The sequence below is a fragment of the Castanea sativa genome, chromosome 4 (assembly GCF_040712315.1).
Source record: "Castanea sativa cultivar Marrone di Chiusa Pesio chromosome 4, ASM4071231v1".
Lineage (NCBI taxonomy): Eukaryota > Viridiplantae > Streptophyta > Magnoliopsida > Fagales > Fagaceae > Castanea > Castanea sativa.
This window is the reverse complement of record NC_134016.1, coordinates 36,555,609-36,578,815: the sequence shown is the minus strand read 5'-3', so window position 1 is coordinate 36,578,815 and position 23,207 is coordinate 36,555,609. Positions and strand designations below refer to the sequence as shown.

Here is a 23,207-nt window from a genome sequence, read left to right as displayed (position 1 = left end):
CAACAACAAAAAAAAATCTAGATTTAGACCCATAATAAATGTAAACCGGGAATTGTAAGTTGAAATAACATGGATTAAGTTGAAATAATAGACGTAATGAAATAACATGGATTAAATGAATTGTAAGTTGAAAATAATTAAATAATAAAGATTTATTTGACTTTTACCAAAATATAAGGATTAAATTGACTGTAAGTTGAAAATAACATGGATCAAATTGATTATTACAAAATATATGGAACAAATTAACACTAACTTCAAAATGTAAGGATCAAAATGCTATTTTTGCCCCCCCCCCAAAAAAAATTATTATTTTTATCTACTTTTACCTCTACATGGGTGATAATATTGCATGGTGCAATGCAGTAGCATCAGATCTAATTAGAGAAAGTCCGTAGACTCAACAAATCTGAAACTTATTAATACAAAAAATTATTAATAGTGAATAAAAAAGTAATATAAGTAGTAATCTCAAGTAAGAACTAGTATTGCATCTAAAAAAAAAAGTAAGAACTAGTAAAATTTTTTCAATTCAATCAATATCAAAAAATTGTCAAATTTCTTGTGAATCTTGGACCCGTTGGATGGTGGACACGTGTCCACTCTTGTACACGTGTCCGAATTTGGACATGTCCAGTGAAAATTTTCACTGAACAGAAGCCTTACCAAAAAAAAAAACCTTAAAACTTATGTTGTACTTATTTGGGTCCCTCCTTGTACCTATTTGAGAAATTTTGTCGAGCAATAGGATCTGCTTTTTTATAATTTTTCTATATATATGGTACTAAGTACTGACTAATTGTCATCGCTGAGACTTGTCCTGGGTCTTTACAAGTATTTATTACCAGAATTACATTCTAACATCTCTCCCTCATCCAAACCCCTCAGCTATTTTCCTTTTCTTGCCACTGTTTGGCTACATTAGTATCAGAATGGGAAGAACTCCATACTGTGATGCAGATGGCTTGAAGAAAGGCCTGTGGACTCCTGAAGAAGACCAGAAGCTCTTAATCTACATTCAACAACATGGCCATAGATGCTGGCGTTCTTTAGCAGAGAAAGCTGGTTACTTATTTAATTTTTTTTTACCAATTATAGCTAAACTCCTTTACATTATTTTATTATTTTTGTTCCTTCACTGAAATGTCAAAGCTAGTATTTGGAATTTTCTACAATCGTTTTAAACGCATGAACTATTGTGCATGTAATTAATGCGTTTTTTTTTTTGGTCCTGTAGGTCTCCAAAGATGTGGAAAGAGCTGCAGACTGAGATGGAATAATTACCTTAAACCTGGTATTAAGAGGGGGAGTTTCAGTTTACAGGAAGACAAAACCATCATTCAACTTCATGCTCTTCTAGGCAACAAGTAAAGAAACATTAACCCTTCTTCTTCTTCATTTTTTTTTTTTTGAGTTTAAGAAACGTTAATCTTTACTACTATTTTTTGAATTATACTCAATGAAAAAGAAAAAAAACTTTTATTTTTGTGGAGTTTAGGAGAGGTGATGGTTTGTATACTTGTAGTCTTACCTCTAATTTTTTTAAATGTTCAGGTTCTCTTGCTAAAACCTACAACTTATTGCTTTGGATGGAAGGCAATTATTATTGTTAAAATTCAAAACTAAATTAATGTATAAAAATTAGAACTAGCACATCTTTTATTTTTTTGTGAAGCCTAACTTTATTAACATTCATGGCGGGAAATACTTGGTTCATAATTGCATTAAAAACTGAAAAAAGTAAATAGAAATACAACTATTTTATAAAGATAATAGTATTAACCACAAAAGTTGAAAGTCATATTTATCATCATTTTATCTTATTAAAAATAATAATTAGTGTTATTAAGTTGAAAATTAAGACTAGCAAATACACAGACAAAACAATAACAAGTACTTAGGTTGAAATGTAGCATGACATCATTTAGTTTCAAACTTATAACTTTGGGTCCCAAACATCAAACAAGCAAATTATAATACTAAACAAATAGGTCAAGTGATTATTTAATATTTTAAATTCTTTGGATTACATTTTGAAGTGACTAATTTTCTTTTTTTTTTGGGGGGGATATAAAATTTTGTATCTAAACTTTTAAATATATAAATAATTTATTTCTCTAAAACACGTACGACCAAAGAGTGAGACTTTGTCTTTGTCTTTTACTCCCTCCGTCCCACTTAGTTTGTCCTTTATTTCATTTTGAGATGTCCCAAAATATTGTCCTATTTCTAATAATAAAAGTCATTAATTTACTAATGTTTCTATTATACTTCTATTTAATTTTCAAAACAACTCCGTTTGAAAAGAAAATCAACAAATTTATTTAAGGGTAGTTTTGGAAACTAATACATTTTTAAAAGTTAGACAAGATAATAAATGATGTTCCTTTAAAATTTTTGACTTTTCAAACAGGACAAACTAAATGGGATGGAGAGAGTATTTATTTATTTGCACTAAGGTTCTGTTTGTTTTTGTGTAAATTTTTTTTAGAAAATGTTTTCCTCATCTTCATATCATTTTCAAGTATTTATGACTTTTAAAAAATATAATCAACAGTAATCATTTTTTGATGATCACAAAAAACACTATATTTGAGATTGAAAATGTTTTACACTTGAAGGCGTAAAACATTTTCATCTCTAGGGAACAGAAGCCTGAAGAATGACAAGAATCTCCTAAAAATACTCAAAATGCCCCTCGAAACCTAGAAAATGACCATGAATGACGCATGGTTTTTTGGTACTGGACATACCGTGAGCTTTCCTCTTTTACTCATTTTAACATGTCAAGTAGTATTATAATCGGTTTGATATTTAATTTTGAACTCTGAGAAATAAAAAAAAACTTCTCAAAACTTCTAAATGACTGAAATATATATACTATAAAATGATTAAAGTAAGCCTAAAAGCTCCAAAACAATCAATATACTTTCAAAACATCTAACATAATTAAAATTTCCTATAAAACTACTAAAATACCCCTAGAAACCATCGAAATGATGCAAATGCTCCTGAAACCTCCTAGATGAACACGGAATGACTCGAAAGTCACACAAAAGTTAATTTCAAGTTTTGATTTGGAGGTTTCAAATGTTTGTAGTTATGCGCATGTGAATGAGTAAGTTTAGAAATTACTATTTTTTTGGGGGGTTTCTATGCACTTTTTTATTTTATTTTATTGTTCTTATTAGTGTAATTTTCAATAGTTTTGTTTTGATTATGCTTAATTTTTAGAGTTTTTTTTTTTGTATAGGAGATTAATTTTTCTGTTCTGTATTAATATTTCAAAACGGTAAATAAATTTTTTTTTATCTCATAATATATTTATATATATATATATATATAAGAGAAATTGTGTGAATTTTCATACAAATCAAATACTAAAAAAAAAATGTTTTCAAAACATTTTGAAGACAATTTTTCCTTAAAAATGTTTGAAAACGATTTCGATTGACAACATTTTCAAGTTAAAAATATTTTTCTCCAAAATAAATGGATAAGTATTGTTTGTAATGGCAAAATTTCGTTATTTTTTTAACACCACATAATAAAACTTCACTTTTTTTTTTTTTTCAATATTTTCAACAAATAAGCACCGACAACCCATATCGAAATAGTATGTCAGGACCCAAATCCATGAAACATGAATTTAGATACCTGACTAACTTGCTAACCTTACTTAGCTCAATAAACATAATTTATTTAAACTTAATTCAATAAAACTCCAAATAAACAATGCTTCTGATAAACCTCTTATAATAACTAAAATCCACAATTTATAATAATCTCCAAAAAGTTGTGAAGTCTAAGCGGAAAATAAAAAAAAATAATAACTAATAATCTTTTCAAAACTACACAAATTGAAAATAAACTCCACTATATAAAATGTGAACTACAAAACAAAGATAACTAAAATTTTATGAGTCTTCAAGTAACACTGAAGCCGCCTACAACTTCCACGCTTTACCTTGCACCTCACAAGCGGTCCAAAGGTTCTAATTCTCAACTATACTTTAATCTGAAAATATTAATTGATGGGGTGAGCCACACATCTAGTAAGTAATTATACAGAATACACAACGGAATAGAGTCAAGCAAGGCACGAGTTTAATTTCACAATTACACTCAAGATATCCAATATAGTTTTCAAAACATGTAAAGAATCACTTAATACACATATAATCATATCTTAAAATATTTTGGAAACACATACAAATAATTGATCAGAGCACAGTGTCACATATACACATCACATATTCTCACATACAATCCTGTGAGCGGATACCAACATCTAACCCCTGCTGGTGAGGGATCAACACATATTCTCACATACAATCCTGTGAGCGGATTTACACATATATATCTGATCAATTCTAAAAATACTCATTTTGAGTCACATATCACAAACAATAAAGTTTATACATATAATAATTTTCTCAATATTAACAATTGTTCCAACAATAAAGATATATTGAATATCACAATATCAAATTGAAACATAAATCAAAAGATGCTTGACTCTCTTAGGGAACGAATAGGAACTGAAGAGTTTATATAAGTATTTTTACAATTCTTGAATAAGTTTGAAAATCCAGTTTGCTAAAAGGAACGTCTTAAATACCATTTGAAAAACAAGAATATGATTTCGAAATCACTTGGTTTGAAACAATTTAAAGAACAAAACTCTTTTTAGAAAACTCACTTTGAAACTCAATTATTTTCAGAAAATAGTTTAGTTAAAAATCATCTTTTAAATGGGTTTTGGACATTCAAAATGTTATTTAAAATTCGAAATTTCTTTTAAAACATTATTTAAAAGCCAATTAAAATTTCTCTTTCAATAGTGTAAAAATGCTTTTTGATAAACTTTTAAAAAATGTAAGCTTAAAAATATAACTTTGAAAATCTTTAACTTCTAAGAACCTAAAGAACAAAACTTGTGCATATTATGCATAATTACTTACCGCACTCGAATCACTCTGAAAATCCAGCCAAAATAATCTCCCAAGAGCCTCAAGACACTCTTAAATCGGACCTATAATCAATTATGAAAATTACTCAATATCCTCTACAAAATATAAATTTTACTAAATTACAAAAACTGACTCACTAGTAAAATACTTTGCTGAACTACATGATAGCACTAATGCAAAGTATCTCTACCCAAAACAAATATGTGTTTTCCTTGAATTTATCAGAACGCAGAGGCAGCAGCTAATGCCTTAGAGTTTAATTTGATATACATAACCCCAAACAAGCCATATTATATATATCCATCGTAGAAAACTTTACAACTATCCTAATATCCTAATATGTATATATATAACACCACACTGGCATAGCATAAGTCCCAGAGGCAAAGAAACCACAGCCGAATTATTTGACTTCTTCTATTCATTATATATTTATATACACACAAATCCAACTAAAGCATAATAGCCACCTTCTTTGACTTATTCTTCAACCATTATATATATATATATATATACAAATCCAACTAAAGCATAATAGCCACCTTCTTTGACTTCTTCTTCAACCATTATATATATATATATACACACACAAATCCAACCGAATAACAATAGCAACTTTCTTTGACTTCTTCTTTAACCTTTTTATATATATATATATATACACACAAATCCAACAGAAGGATGGTAGCCCCTTCTTTGACTTCTTCTTTAACCATTATATATATATATATACCAATTCAATGGAAGAAGAATGACCGAATTGTTTGACTTCAATCCAGGATTATATGTATAAATCCAATGGAAGACTTAAACAGAAATAATGATTCGTGAAATCCCACTGACTCAAATCTAATATCTAATCCAGCGGAAAAATCTAAATGTTAGAATATAAATCTTAGGATCAAAATCAAATTTCTAAATAACCTAATAAAATTCTAATTTTTTCTTGTTTCTAATTGAGAGAAATCTTACCTTGAACAATCTGATTATCTCTTCAATTGTACGTGCTCTAACTCCAAGGAAAACACCTCTTAGCCTCTTAGCCTCTTAGAATAAACCCTGACTATCTCTTCCTCTATTCTGTAACTTGTATTATAAGATGTGGGCTTAGTGGGTAGTGAGCTGCAATAACAATTAAAAGAAAACCTATAGCCCAACAATTATATTTTAAAGAAAACTCTTAAATAAAAATTATGTGGAGTATTACATAGTATCTCTCTAATAAGATACCAACACAGCAAGTGGTTTAATGCCCAGACCTGGGCCAACAGGACTTTAGTATTCGATTCGAGTTCTCTTGCTTCCCACTAATAAGCACGTTGATACCTATCTTGCAACAATGCTACCCTTCCCCTCCTATAGTTTTTTTTTCCCCTCTCTCTCTCTAAAATAAAGAAAAGAAAAATCCCTAAGAAGATAAATACGTAGTACATGCATGCATTTCACTTATATATACTCCTACTATTTTTCTCCAGGTGGTCTGCCATAACTGCGCACTTGCCAAATAGAACAGACAACGAGGTCAAGAATTACTGGAACACACATCTAAAGAAAAGGTTAGCCAAGATGGGTATTGACCCAGTGACTCACAAGCCAACAAGCACCATCCTTGGCTCGGCAAATGGTGACCCTAAGATCGCATTAAATCTTAGCCACATGGCTCAGTGGGAGAGTGCTCGTCTTCAGGCCGAAGCTAGACTAGCTAAAGAGTCACAGCTACGCCAACATGAGCCTGGTGATACGACTAACACACTTGCACCACCACGTTGCCTTGACGTAGTAAAAACATGGCAGAGCCTAATGTTGAATTCCATACAAGGTGGTCTTCACAATGGTTCTTTTGGTCTTGGTTTGGGTGACAATGGTGGTGATCTTGAGCCTCCGACATCCACATTGAGCTTCTCAAAGAGTGCACAAGCAGCAGTGTCAACTGTGTTATCATCATCAGATTTCAATGGAGTTTTAGGTGCTGATCATATGAATCAAGTACATACCACGCAGCAACACAATATGGCTCTTGATGTTGGAGATGTGCCTAGTACCATTCAGGCTTCTGATAATGGAGATGGGAATTTCATTGAAGGGATAGCAAATAGTCTACTTTTTAATAATCTGGATATGCATAGTTTATCTACCTTCAGCACAATTACAAGTACTACTAGTACTGGCAATGGTGAGGTACATGAAATGACCAAGAATTATTGGAATGATATTCTTAATTTGATAAATTAATTATATATTATATATGGACTGTCAAGTACCGGTGTTTTAATTTGTATGTGCAAGAGAAAACCCCACCCCTGAATTTCTGTTTCTCCATTTAAATTAGAAATGTTGTTAACCTATCTTATGCACTTTTAGTGTAAGAATAATAAATATTTTTACAAATTGATGATGTGGTGAGTTATTATTGGTAAGTAAAAAAGTAATAGGAGTAGTGAGCTTCGATGAAAATCAATTGTAAATTTTCACTTCAACAATTTGTAAAATTGTTGTAAAAAAGTTTGTGACTAACATTACTCATTTCTTAATAAGCATTTGGATTCAGTAATAATTTATTATAGTATCAAAATAAGTGATTAAAAAAATTTGATTAAATAAGTGACTAAATGATTAAATAATTCACCCTAAATAGTTATGAGTATCACTTCTTTTACTTTTTCTTCAAAGGAGTAATGTATCCTCTCCCTTATCATGAATGACTAATTGTATATATCTTTCTTTTGCTTTTTGTTCAAAGGAGAGTGTATTTCCACATCTTCTAAGCCAGCTAAATACACAGTTATCAAGAGTGTGTGTATATATATATATATATATTCAGCAAAAAAAAAGAAAAAAGAGTATATATATGGACTAGACTTATACATCTCCTAACAGTGTCGTGATATTCCAAAGCTGGTACCTCTTACATAGCATCAATGCTGACTTTCGTTCAAATCTTAACCCTGGCCAGCTCCAAGCAATCGAATGGGATGAGTCTTGGCTGCTATATAGGTGTAGATAATGGGATCTGCTTAGCCCAAGCCTTTAGGACTCTATATACCCACGACTGCTGGCTCACAACTAAACTTGTATTGGCCCATTAGACCTCACTTGCTATCCCTCCTTCCCTACAAAGGACTTCATATCTCATTTTTCCAAACATTATTCAAAAGCATTGGCAGCAAATAGTGTAGAGTGACTTTTCAGGAAAATTCTTTCAACCAATTACATAGATTTTGATATAACTAACCAAGTGTATGGTTTTAAAATAAGTCATGTGAGACTCGTTAAAATAATACAAGTGAATGACAATTGAAAAAAGTATTCACTTGTATTATTTTAACGAGTCTCACATAACTTATTTTAAAACCATACATGTGCGATGCAAATGTTCGTGCTTGATTTTGAAGAGATTTATGTTAATTAATGATTCTAAGACAAAGTCAATTATCAGAGCTAAAGTTTCGGTGTGGATATTTGTTTATGATTATTAATTTAAAACTGCAATGACTATTCTTCTTATGCTTCTTGTGGATGTGGAATGGCTATTTGCTTCTTTACCTCTGGAGTTTTGCTTTTTTTTCTTTTTTTTTTTCCTTTCTCTTTGTTTTGGCTGCCTTTGAATTCTGATGAATCGCTTTGCTTAAGAAGTTTAGTTGTTGGATCATGTTTTCAAAATGAACCCCCTACCACCCACCCTCCCCCCCAAAAAAAAGGACCCTGAAAATGAAGTGAAGATTTCTAATGATGGAGATTTATATAATAGCCACCAATTGAGGCTACTATAAGATTTCTAATGATAGTGATTTAGTAATTTATTTTCCATTTAGTTATGTAGCAAATAAACAAAGATTAAATAATAACTCATACTCAATAAGTTTCCCGTGCATCGTATGGGTTAACGACTAGTCGTAAATAAAGGCATGAATAGAAGGTCATATTGAGACGTTTACTGTGAAACAAATATATGTGCTGATATTTTGGTTGCTGTGAAGGGATGAAGACACGTGTAATTATTTGATATTGTGTTATTTACGTGAAGTTTTAAGATCGTTAGATTAATTAAGATTGGATAGAATTGGAGAAGTTAAATAGAGGAGGACCCTTCCCATAATACATTTATGTGTGAAACAAGATCTTGTCGATCACTAGTCATATTTAAATGATCAACCGTCTTCGTATTGAATGAAATCAGATTGAGGATCCATTTTATTTACATGTATGAAATAACATTTGCCTAGGGGTTCGAAAAAATTGCTCGTTGAACATATCTTTATAATCAAGTACTTTTCAAAGAGTACTACATGTCCATCTCACGAATTTATAAGAAAGTGACAGCATAATAGTCTCTTGTAAGTAGAATAATTTGGGGATGGAACACTCTCTTGCAAGCCAAATTTTCAAAGCGAGAAAGAAATACTAACTTTCGTTTATATTAATGATAATTCTAGTAGTACTAATCTGGTTGGGAAAGTTGGCCACCTACTATTCCAACTTATTGAGAAGAAGACAATAAATTTTCTTTTAGGATAATTTAACAAATTTTACCCCTAAAAGAAATCAAATTGATAATCATCTTTTGAATATTGTCAATGTCAAATTGTTTCTTGTATTTTCTAAAAAACTTGGTTTGGTTCTTTCACCCTATGCAATCTGTTAAATGAATAGAATTTTTTTTACATATCTTAATTAATTATATTTTAATAGGTGGCAATTATTCAAAATTTTAAGAAACTAATTAGGCAAAAAAATAAAGATTTTTACCCTAAAAAAAAATTAATTTGAAGTTCATCTTTTAAATATATCTAATGTCAAATTGATTCTTGTATTTTCTAAAAAGCTTTGTTTCAGTTCTTTCACCCTATGCCATCTGCTAAATAAATAGAATTTTTTTTTACATATCTTAACTTTATTTTAATAGAATATAGTTCAAAAAATTTAGAACCCTATCAGGAAAAAAAATGACTATTTAAAGTAGAGTCTAGAAAGGTCTCCAATTAAGGGTTAAAATGATTTGAAACCATGTATCACAATTTACAATTCCATGTGGCTTACCATCTGAAATTAAAATGGATCCTCTCAATTTCAAAACCAAATGGAGAAATACAAAATTTTCTTTCAAATCAATTATTACAGCTCAATCTTTGGCAATTTAAATAATCTTGTATATATGTGTAGTTTTAATCATATAACCTGCTTAATAATCATATATGTAACTTGTTTGATTAAGTCATATAATTAATTTTGTGATTGAAATATAATCATTTGATCATCATCAAATAATGAGTTGAAAGAGGTTCTTGATAATGAAGAAAATCACTTTCTTGTATATATTGCACAACAATGGGTATACCACTTCTCACGACCTAAGCCACCTAGTGTACTAGGTTTGGTTTGATATTATTTGTCACGACTCACTAAGTACATCTGCACTTATACCCCAAAAATACTAGTCAAATAAATTATAATTGAGGTTTTATGCAATCACTTACATATTCAAGATTCACCTAATAAATATTCGATGTAGAATTCAACACATGCATGCACAATACATACTAACTCATACAATTCATCCCAATCAAATCCACATATTTTTGGGTATCACAAAATCTACCCAAATGGAATTAAACTTAGAGCCAAGTAAGGGCTGTGGTTAAGAAAGAGTTTTTGTTGTGAAATTTTAAAGTACTTGCAAGTGTACGAACCGTACCGAAGTATAATTTGACAAGAAAATGTCGAATTCACAGGGACTTGAATGAATGTAAGAAAATTAATCAAATCTTAACCAAATTAATCCTAATCTAGTTTAATAAAAATTGATTTTTTTAAAAAATTAAATAAACTAAACAAATAATTAAACGAAGCAAAGATATAATATAAAGCAGTAAAGAGACGTAAACAATCTAGAGAAATGAATTAAGATTTTGGAATCCGTCTTGTTAATTCATATTAGCATATATTTATGATCATTAATTTTTTTCAACCACTGCATGATAATCTAGAAATCAATCTTGCTATCATGGAAAATATTCTCATCAAAATCCTTGTTTTAAAAATAAAAAATATGTTCTTCTTCGCTTCTTAAGTATAAAATCAAATCATCAATTGTATCATTTGACAAAAAAATTACAAGAGATACCTAATTTTATAATCAAGAAATAATAAACCAAGCATTCAATTAATTAAGACAAATCCTAAACCATGAGAAAAACATGATTGAACTCATATCTAGAATCTCATCTTAGTCAATTGATATGAAGTAAGAACAATTTAAATCATTAAAGAACAACTATAGTGGGAAAAATCAAATCACATAAATAATACTAATAATCCTTAACAAGGTTTCATCCTCAACCTTAATTATAAATTTAGCTACTCATGGTAATTGAAATAAAACACAAGAATAAAATAGTAAACATTAAACTAATAGATAAATAAAATAGAGAAAGAAATGGTCACAATGCTATCATGGAGAAAAGTTCATCTTGCTCCAATTTTGCATCCAGCCCTAGCACTAGCCTTTGTCTCCTCTGAATTTTGCCCTAAAGAGCCTTTAAATAGGTCAAAGAATTCTATTACAAGTTGAATTCCCGTTTGGAGAAAATTCCAGAGTTTTAGACTTCACTTAACCAAAAATGTTGGCTCATTTAACGTCTGAATTCGAACTTTTGGTAAACTACAAAATTGTAGCCCTTTAAGTTAACTTTCCAGCCAAACTTGAATCATCTCAATTGGACTTCTGAGCCTAAAGTCATGCCAAAAATACTAACTGATGTGCAGGCTGGAATCCTAATCCGAATTGGACTTGGATTTGGTGCAAATTTCCTTTGATTCCTTACTCCAATTGGACTTAAATTTAATTGGGTTGGGTTTCTTTAACTTTATCATGGCCCTTGTAAAAGTAAAGTCTATTAGTTTTCTTCTTTGCACAAATCCACTTATTTAAATCTCATTCTCCTATAAAAGACAAATTCATGCAATAGAATTCAATTAAGTATAAAATTGATTATTCATCATTATTCCAAAACCAAGTATAAAATGCATGAATTAACTTAAAATAAGTATGATAATACTTTCTAATAATGACACAAATATGAAAAATTAAGCTATTATCTATGTATGCACATCAGTTTTCAACTAACAAATATCATTAATGTCTTCAAGAAATTCCAAACTTTTGGGTACTCTAACTATAATTTTGCACCAATGTTCTTTACTATTTGATTTATATATTTCTTTTTCTTTTCTTTTTTGATGATTTGAAAAATTGAGACAAGTGGAATTTGATCTCTAAAGCTGGAAGTCTCCTTTCGAATTTAGAAACACCAACAAGTACCAATTAAGCTATACAACTCTAGGTGATTTATAGATTTTCCTTGGTATTTTCTTATATCAAATAATACACATAAAAATAAAATTATTGATTTTTTTTATGCGTTTCCTATCACTTAATTTGTACTTTTAATAATTTTTTTAAAAAAATGTGTCAACTTCACTTTTTGTTAGTTTTCCTTTGTTACATATATCTATGAGGGAATAAAGGAACTCATTTTTTTTCTTTATAAAATAACTAAAGTTTAACATGAGAAAAAAAAAAATCAAACATATGTCGCATTGCAATAAAATATAAAGTAGAGTAGAAGATTTTTATTCGTATACATCTAGGTGATTGTTAAAAAGAGAGCTAATTATACGTTAGGCTGTAAAAAAAAAAGGTGATTATAAATAATTTAGAGTCTTCAAACCTATCTATGAAAAAATTTGTTTATATTCATTCTTTTAACAATTCAAACTTCATATCCATCTTGAGGCTCGAAAATAAGTCAAACTTAAATTTGGTAATATATTAATGAACAAGTTTGTGACTTTGATATAAATATGTTTGTGTATATATATACATTCACACATAATATTTAAAAGTAAATTATTTGTGGATTCCAATTAGCGTAATTGACAAAATCTCTTGTTATTGAATAAGAGATATGATGTTCAATCTCATATATAATCATATATTAAGAGAATATTTAAATGACTTAGTTACCAACAAAGCATCCAACCCCTTTGAACAAAGCCATTAGTAAGTGCATTGTGCAGCAAGTATTCCATCCCAAAACCATCATAGTAGGCCACTCCTGAATCTACATTAAATGAACATTAATGAAATAAAAAATAAAAAGAAAGAAAAGATAAATAGTACATAATATTGCTACAAAGAAAATATCGCGTCAAAGAAATTTTTTTACTATACCATATGATGTGCCCACGTGGTAATGGTATAACGGTATCACACAACACTAGGAGGATTTGTCAAGAATAACAATGGTGTGTGTATATATATAGCTAACAAAAGTGGAGTGGCAGATCCAAGTTTGCAACATATTGGCCTCACTTCTAATTTCCTAGTCTATCAACAACAAATCCATATTTATCCAATATTAAAAGATAAAAGGCATCATAAGATGAATGGATTTTCCACAACACAAACAATATGAGAGTTAGCTTTAAAAAAACTTTAATTAAAGATAAATATGTGAACGGATCATCTATTTATCTTTAATTAAGTTTTTGTGTCTGTCCTAAAAGTTGCTAAAGGGTAAGAGGAAAAGTTGATAACAACAATTAAGTTCATGTTTTATCCACAAATTTTATTTATTTATTTATTTTTTTTAATTTGTTGAAGTCACTTGGCTCAATTATGGTTTTAAGTCCAACTTAAAAAATTCTGTAATTTTGTGCAGCCACTTGGTGCAGTCATTTTTGCTCAATCACGACTTTTAAATCCAACTTTTATTATATAATATGGTATGATGTGATAATATAATATGATTTCATTTTTCTTTCATGAAATAGATAAGTTTTTTTTTTTTTTTTTTATAACAAATAATGTAGATAAAAAAAATAAAAAAAAATAAAAAAGCTCTCAAGACTATAAAATATATGGGAAAAAAATTGAGCTTTAAAGTTAACTAGTACTATCGTAACCTGAGAAACACTTACCCTATGTTTGGTTTGAAGAAAGAGAATGGAAGAAAAGAGAAAATGAATTAGGGAGAAGGGAAAATGTGGGCCCAAGTGATAGATTTCTTAACAAAATTAGTTCATTTCATTTTCTATCACACTATCCAAATAGTGGAAAATATTTAATTTTCTCTTCCTTTTCCTCCTCTTCCTCTCAAACCAAACAAAGGGTTAGTCCAAAATCCCTATAAATTTTTTTTTTTTTAAATCCTAAGAATATGAGGAATATAAATCTATTTTTGATATCTCCTTTTATTATTATTTTCAAAATTATTCTTTTAAATTGACCTTCTAAAAATAATTAAATAGTGAATAACTAATTTTTGTAACAATAAATGAGAGTACAACTATGGCCTTTTGAAATTAAAACCATTTATAATGAACAAATCTAATAATATGATAATTTTGTTATTTTTACTAAAATTACTCATATAAAATAAATAATAACATAATTATATGGAGGTGGTCAAATTTCATTGTTCGGACTCCATTGTCCTTATTGTTGAGTTTTCTCCATGAGTTTCAATCATAGTAAGGCCAAGTGCAACATGGTGAGATCTAGGTGTAATTTTTATTTATAAAAAACAAAATAATAACAAATTTTGTTAACTGACACCAAACTACTAACATCAACATTGGCCTAAAGGCTAGGCCCAAAATCCAATAAGTGAAACTCATGTGATAAGTGAACTTTGATTTGTACCTAGTGGTAGTAAATACCTAATCAAGGTAATAAGTGTCCAAACATGAAATGAACTTCAATTTGTATCTAGCGATAGTAATAACTAATCCTGCTAATATGTGTCCAAAAATGACATGATCTATTGGCTTTGGGTGTAGATGGGGGATTGGAACAACTACTAAAATAATATTTGAGAAGAAAATTGGCTCCCACTTTCTCAAGGTCAGAGAGTATTCTTCCCATGTTCTATTCTACCTTCGAAGCATGGACACGGATATGGGTACGACATACAAGGGCAAAATTTGTGATTTCCCTTTAGGGGGGCCGATTCATAATACTGATACATTACACACACTCGTGTATATTGTTGAAGAGAACTTATCATCTTTTATACTCTGATAGTTAAATAAACGTTGTTTTGTCTAATATTAGATATGTACCCAAAAAAATTTTCATATCATTAAAATGTATAGAATAAAACTTGATGATGATATTCATAAAATAATATTTATCTATTATCATATTCATAGTGAATTCTTAAAATTTTCATTTGCAGTATAACGTGACCTTCAAACGTTGTTGATATCTTTTTGTTGGATCTGAAATTTGTAAATCTAAATGTCGGATTTTATGTTTTTTATGTCCTTATACACAGGTAAAATTTCATTCAAATCGGATGCTATTAAGTATTTGATCGATAAACTTATTTTTTATACATGGTTTTAAATTATAAATTTAAACATTTGATTGATGATATAGCTATTAATCTTTGATATTCTTGAAATTTTTCTAGCAAAAAGAATATAATAAGACCATGCAATTCAACGGTTAGATTTTCAAAACACACATCAAATAAAAAGATATAGGCGGAGTTTGAAAAAGTTTCTTTCCAAATTAGTTTGGAGAGAAACCTTTCAAAATTTGCCGATTTTTTTTTATTGGATATGAATTTTGTAAATCTAAACGTTGGATTTTATTTTCTTTATTTCCTTAATACGCATGTAAAATTTCATTCAAATTGGATATTATTTTGTATTTGTGGGAGTAGAATGGTCAAAAATACGCATTTGGGCCTGACTTGGTGGTGTGAGCTTGACCGAGCAGAGCCTTTGAGGCTCACAAGCTAACACTTGCCAGAAAGGTTGTTGGGGTTGTCCGAGGAGGGGCATCTCCTCAGCTAAGTCAAGTGAGGCTCCTAGGACACGTCATGGTGTTTGAAGAGGGAATCCTAAAAGGTCTGTTGGGTAAAGATATGTTTCACAGTTATGGAAAGGAGGAGCGTATGAGAAATATCAAGGGAAAAGGCTGCTACCAACACATTAAAAACCCTGCACCTACCTCTCTAGTCGCATTAATGGGGAAATGACATCTGAACATTAGTGATCAGCCTTACATCTATTATTTGAAGATTTCAAGAGTGTGGTAGATGAGATAAGTATCTGGATGTGCTATACGTGGAAGATAAAGGGAGAATGATATAAAAGGAGAAAGAGAAGGAAAGAGGGGGGACGATTCATTTGTAAGTTATTATTCAAAAAAAAGAAAGGCAATACAAGTTATCCTTGACTTATGTCCGAGGAGAATATCTGTTATTCTTATCCATTGATTGTGTGTGTATAGTGGCAATCTAGCCCTCCATCTGTTGTCCAATATCCATAAGACCTAAGTTTCAAGCCCACGCTCTACAAATTTTTATTGTATAAGACTTTTTGGGCCTGAGTCCATCTAGTGATTGGACCGGGTACAAATTGTGAACTTACAGTATTCAATCAATAAACCTATTTTTTTATACATAGTTTTAAATCACAAAAACTTAAAATTTAAATATTTGATTGATGACATAACTATTGATTTTTTATCTTCTTAAAATTTTGTAAGCATAAAGAATATAATAAAAAAATGTAATCCAACGGTTTGGTTTTCAAAACTCACATCAATTAAAAAGATATTGGCAGAGTTTTAAGGGTTTCTCTCCAAACAATTTTGGAGAGAAGCCTTTTCCTAATACAGTATATGTTTGATATCCTAAATGAAGTGTTCATACTTTCTAGATTCTACCTGATGAAGCTACAATATCTAATTTAATTGATTCAACCTCCAATTCGCCAAGATGGAAATAATTTATCAATGAAACTATTTTCTACCTGATTTAAGCTTTAGTTATCAAGTCTATCCCTTATAAGACCTCAAGACTCTCTAGTTTGCATAACCCTCTCTTCTTCTCTCCACCGTGTTGCCACCCATAACCACCATCACATGCTACCCTGCTACCCCTTAATAACTAATGAGTCTTCAACTAGATTTAAAAATTTTGAACAATATATTGGTTCCTCAAATTTTAAAACTAAGTATATATTCATCAATTTTTTTTCTTTTTTTAACATATAGATCATGAGATGAGAAATTTTTAGATAACGTGTCAGTATATGCCGAACCATTAGACATAAGCCATAACCCTTTCTTCTTCTCTCCACCATGTTGCCACCCATAACCACCACCACATGCCACCCCACCCCGTAATGATTAATGAGTCTTCAACCATAACAGAGAGAGAGAGAGAGAGAGATGCAATCAACTCTAATAAATTGAAATAAAAAGTTGCATTTGAAAAACTAACAAACAATTTGAGAAAATTAGGGTTTTGTTTTTTTATCCTTTCCTTCCATCATATTGAAGCGATTTTGATCTTTACTGGTGAGTAAAGTGACCGGATACAAAATGGAGATTCACCGAAGTATGAAAAGCATGTTTAGTAGAGAGAGAGTAAACGAGAGAGAACAACTAGTCTATTTTTTTACTCTCTGTTTTTATTATTGATAAGTGAGTTATGACCCAAATAAAGGAGAAGAGGGAAAATGATCTTATTGCTTCCACAATTACATAAACTAGACTGAACACTGCATGCACAAGTTGGTGAGATTGAGCAACACTGGATTCCACTGGAATCTGATAGCATATAAAACCTGTTCCACTTGATATAGCATATAGCAGACAAAAAATAATTCGTGACTTTAAGTTATTTTTGGCCAGAGACGTGGAAATATCCATGCACCTGACCTGGGTATCTGCCAAAGGGTTGATTGTGATCACATTGTCTCACTCACATGCACCTTTATTTGATCTCTATGACGATCAAGTCCAGGCCGGACCAACCTAACCCATTGAATGAATCACCCGTACTACGTACGAATACAATTGCAAAAGATGATGAAATAAGAATCGGACGAAATTAGAAGTTTCTTTGCCACTCATTCAGACAAAGAAAGTGATGTTGCCCATGCCAATGCATGTGTGTGGGGGCCTGTGTGGACGTTGAAATGTCGGTCACCAAACTTCCTTGAACTTCCGGCATTGGGCAGGTTTTAATCATTAACCTAACTCATTAATTACTCATCTATGTGTAAGTAAAATCCTAACTCGATCCCAGCTTTCCCATGCTACTGGAATTGTATTTTAAGTGTAATTGGCTATATTACATTCTTAATATTGGATATAACTACATACATACTTGTAATTTTATTTTTTGTTTACTTATATGTTTTAGTGTTGGGAAGCCATGTCAAATTTAGAGTTTTAGTACATCTTAAAGTTGTAATGAAAATCAAGTTGAAAACACGAAAAACTGCTCAAGAACTACCCAAGAAAAGAGAAGATTTGGCCTTCACGAATCTCAATATATAGCAAACTCTTGACCCTAATCTTGATTTCTTTAGAACTTGTTCGGAAGTAAAGTTTTTGTAACTTTGATACCAAGATCGATTCCTCTTGATCGGTTGAGCTACCTCAACTCTAGCATTGATAGGTTGAGACTACACAAATCAACAACACAGAAGGTCCAATAATTTTTCTTTAAAAACCCAATTCAAGCCATACTTGTTGGGATATTAAAGGGACATTATAAGTTTATCTAAGAGAGATTTTTGTTTTAGAGGAGAGAGAGCTCTGTTTGTGTGGCTGGGGCTGTGTCACTAAGATTCTCCCATTTTCACCATATCAAAGACTTTAAGTAGATTTGAAGATCAGTTGGGGTGAAGAACCTGAAGTCATAACACCTACCACAGACTAACTATTGTGAATAAAAACCTTCAAGAGGTTTTTCAAGTCAGTCAAAGATTTCGGTTGTGTTCATGGGTGTGTCAACCTTGAATGCAATCCATATAGTTGAAGATTCCAGACATTATATATGGTGAATGCAATGAAAGGTTTTTTCTATAAGCTGTCAAAGGATCGTAAAGTCTAAGAAATTTTTTTTTTCTTTGAGATTGTAAAGCTTTTCTTATTATAGCATATATTTGCTTCTTTGGAGAAGGTTTCCCTTGCAGTTGTTTTTCCTTTAGAATAGTTTTTCCATCAGTTTTCTTTGCCTCACCATATCACCGTCTCCATTATATTTGGTTTTGTATGATTAGTGACAAATTATTTATCTTGTTGTTACATGCTTAACATATTTATTTGTGAACTGGTAAAATGTATAATTAGATTAATTTAACCAGATGGGCTGATTTACTTGTAATTCAACAACCAGAGTTTGAGCATCTCCAATAGAAGAGCTAAAACCAAACTCATAGGAAATATAGGGAATGAAGCCTTGAAAATCAATTCCAACACTATTTGCAAAATAGGCAAATTTTTTGCTCATCCATATTCACTCTCTTAATTGTCCGGAGAGTACTGTAGATGAGCAAAACAATTTGTTAGCTTATAAAATTAATAAAGATGAACTAAAAGTAGGTATGGAAAATAATATTTAAAAGGATATAAAGAAAGAATAGAGATTGTTGGAAATTGTTTTAAAAAAAAGTAGACAAACAAAAGGCAAAAATAACTGTTTGGAGGCCAAACAGTACCCAATATATGGATAGCTATCATTCCTTGTCAAGATTAACCTTCATTTTATTTCCCTTTTTCCATCTTTTTTCCTGCTAAAGATCAAGCCATTGCTATATTCCATGAAAAGAAGTTAAAGAAAATGAATATTATCAAGCAGTTGAGGAAATGAACATTATATATGTTTTTTGCTTAGCTGTGCCAGGTAGTTTTTATCATGATTTGGATAGGAGAAAATAGAAACTTGATAAGTGCCGATCGAATACTAAGATGTACGTACGAGGTTATATTATGAATTTATGATTGATTCATGTGGGGCCTCTCATTATGGTTACATGCATGGGAAGCCTCTAGTTCTCATCAGAAAAGAGTGAAATGCATGATTAAGAGTGAGAAAGAATCATACCAAATGAAGAACACTTGATTTAGGCCGAAGATCAAGTGAGGAATGTGAGGGGCTTGAGTTTGAAGAGTTTTGGAGTGAGAAAAGAGAGAAACTGTCGAGAGAAACCGAGGAAATGAGTGCAGAAATCGCGATGGCTCCTTATATAGAATCCTCATAAAGCTCGATCGATCGAGAGCTATCAAGAGCTATCAAGCTTTAAAGAGGCACTTTTCAACTATCGAGGATCAAACGAGAGGTTTGTCAACAAAGAAGCTCGATGGATCAAGGTAACTATCGAGAAGCTATCGAGGAGACAGAAAGTTTCTCAATTGATCGAGATAGCTATCGAGATTACGATAAAGAAAAGTTGAAGAGTCTCAATCGATAGCCTATTTGTCGAGAGTTATTGAGGAGCTATCGAGATTGCTTAAAAACAGTTTTTCAAAGAAGAGAAAAACACAGATATAAATGCAATCAAGCATGCTACTCAACCAAATATCCAAACAGCATTTTAAGCTCTCAAAATCATCTCTCAATGAAGAAAAATGTCATGCATTTAGATCCAAAACACACACACACACACTAAACAAGTCTAACCAATTTTATATTTCAAAAACAAGTTAAGATAGTTTAGTGAGCATACATTAACGAATGTAAATCTTGTGATGGCCAAATCACATTGTACCTGCACATGTATCAAAAGTAGCAATGAATATTGCGTGTTGTGTATGAAAATATCACCAAATTGTATAAGTGTCTCTATGTTATGACGATTTAAGATATGAGTAAATCAATTTAACTTACACAAGATCATAACTGTTTGATGAGGACTATCACCTTCAAGGTACATCTTATAACCCCTACATCTCCTAGAATACACGCTTGCAATCATATATAAAACATTTTGATCTTTTTGCTTTTATTTTTCTTTGCATAATTTTCTTTTATTAAGCATATCATGCATGAGCATATAAGAGAGAGAAAAGAAATACCCAATTATGTTAAGCTTTTTGACATTACACTTTTGCTATGCCGAAGCATACAGATATCATTTCATAATTTGCGGGCAACAATGGTGAGATGGTTAATTATGCCTTTCTCTTAGGACTTTCTAGTCCTTTTCGTCAAAAAGAGTGATACGAGTGTTAAGTACAAAAGATTACTTAATCTTACTCATCACAAACACGAGCCACAAAGTTCACTTGCTTAGTTGTGCATAAAGATACTCATCTAAGCTACAAAAGATATAAAGTTTAGAAAACTTTGTTTCATTGGCCATTCAAGGTACACAAGTACCAATGTACACAAATATACACTGTTTTTGTATTTTTATTTTTATAAATGAAACAAAATAAAAACAAAACTGAAAAAAAACCAAACAAAAACAAGTCAACTAAAGCAATGCATAAAAACTAAACTGTCTAAAAAAAAACACACAAATAATGCAAGCATAACAAAAAGAAGGAGAGAGAAAAGGTGACTAAATCACTTGGAACCCCTTTCCTTCCACATCTTGGAAGAACCTTTCCTTTGAGCAAACCTTTGAACCGGCGGTGAGGGGAAAAAATTGAAACCGTTCAAGTTCAAAAGGAACATAAGGGCTTTGAGAAGATCTTCTAGAGGTGCAAGAGAGGAAGAAAGCTAATTCTGGCTTCCAGACGACATCATGTTGTTGCTCTATTGAGTGGCTAACCATTTATAACAATTTGGTTGAGTATGTCCAGCTGCGCCACAGTGATGACAGAGATGCTGCTTTTTCTCTTTGACTTTTGAGCATTACTCTTCTTAGCCTTAGGATTTTTGGTTTCTTTTTTAGCAAGCTTAGGGGGTGCTCCTAAGATAGATTTATCATTGTCTATGTTCTCACTAGCTATCACATTTTTGACATCATTATTCTCAGAATCAATATTGTTAGCAGGAGAAACAAAAACAGTAGTACTAGAAGAAGCATTATTAGGAGAAGAAAAATCATACCCTAAACCGGTTCGATTGGAGGTACATTTTTGCATGTTGAGCATCTCGTCAAGTTTTGCACTTGAGGTCCTCTCCAACTAAGCTCTCACTTAGAACAGTTCCGCCTCAAGCTTCCACTTAGAACAGTTCCGCCTCAAGCTTCTTGATCTTCTTAGCGAAGAAATTGTTCTCAAACCTCAGTGCTCCAATAGTCTAATTTGGTTCATTAAACTTTGTGGAGAGTTGTTCTCGTTCAAGCTCCACATCATTGAGTTTCTTGGTGGCCAACCTATACAACTTCTCATGTTTCTCCAAGACCTTGTATAACTTTGCATAGGCAATGTGGATGTCATATTACTCATCCATCTTCTCAAATTTTGACTCCACCAAGTTCTCTTCTTCATCCACATCTTCTACAATTCCTTCAAAAGGATTAACACTAGCGGTGAAGGCATTTAGAATTCTGTCATCCTCATTTCAGAATCATCCTTAGGTTCGGTGTCATTCAAGGTAGCAGCAAGTGCCTTGCTTTTCCCAATAGACTTGAGATAAGTGGGGCACTCTTGTTTCATATGACCGAATCCTTGACAACCGAAACACTTAGGCCTTGAAGGAACAGTGTATTGACCGTCATCCCTAGCATTCTTCTTCCTTTTGTCTTGGCTCTTAGACTGTGAAGAACTTGATTGCCTACAGTCCTTGTCGAAGCCCTTTTCATTTGCATTCTTCATGAACTTCTTGAATTTTCGGGTGATGTAGGACTTCATTTTAGAATCTTTATCATTGAAAGACTCATCAATGTCACTGCTCTTGGCCTTTAGTGCTATGCTCTTGCTCTTGCTTAACTTCCTGAGCCTAGACAAACCCAACTCATAAGTCTGCAGATTTCCAACAAGTTCTATCAAAGGAATTTTATCAATATTCTTTGATTCCTCAATAGCGGTGATCCTGACATGAAATCTCTCGAGCAGAGATCTGAGCACTTTTCTCACAATCTTAGGTTCTGGAATGGTTTCCCCAAAATTAAATGCTAAGTTCACTATGTCTTTGAGCCGTGCATAGAACTCATCAAATGACTCATCCTCCTCCATCTTGATTTCTTCGAAGCTAATAGTGAGCCTCTGAAATTTCGAATCCTTGACAGTCTTGGTTCCTTCATAGGTTGTCTGGAGAATAGTCCATGCCTCCTTTGTAATTTCAGTGGAGGAGATCTTCTTGAACTCCTCATTTGTGACCGCATTGAATAAGACATTCAATGCTCTGCTATTGAAGTTAGCCGTCTTGATCTTTGCATCATCCTAATCAGCCGGCACTTCCTTCGGCTTGGTCCAGCCTATCTCCACAGCTTGCCACACTGTCTCATCTAAGGACTGCAAGAAAGCTTTCA

The 23,207-nt window shown here is 31.5% G+C and overlaps 1 protein-coding gene across 1 annotated transcript; it reads left to right on the top strand.

Moving 5' to 3' along the window:
- The first annotated feature begins 932 nt into the window (after nucleotides 1–932).
- LOC142633170 (transcription factor MYB106-like) lies at nucleotides 933–7,205 on the top strand. Its single transcript, XM_075807447.1, has 3 exons — nucleotides 933–1,065; nucleotides 1,238–1,367; nucleotides 6,449–7,205. The coding sequence occupies exons 1-3, from the start codon at nucleotides 933–935 to the stop codon at nucleotides 7,203–7,205; spliced, it is 1,020 nt and encodes a 339-aa protein (XP_075663562.1).
- Nucleotides 7,206–23,207: the final 16,002 nt, after the last annotated feature.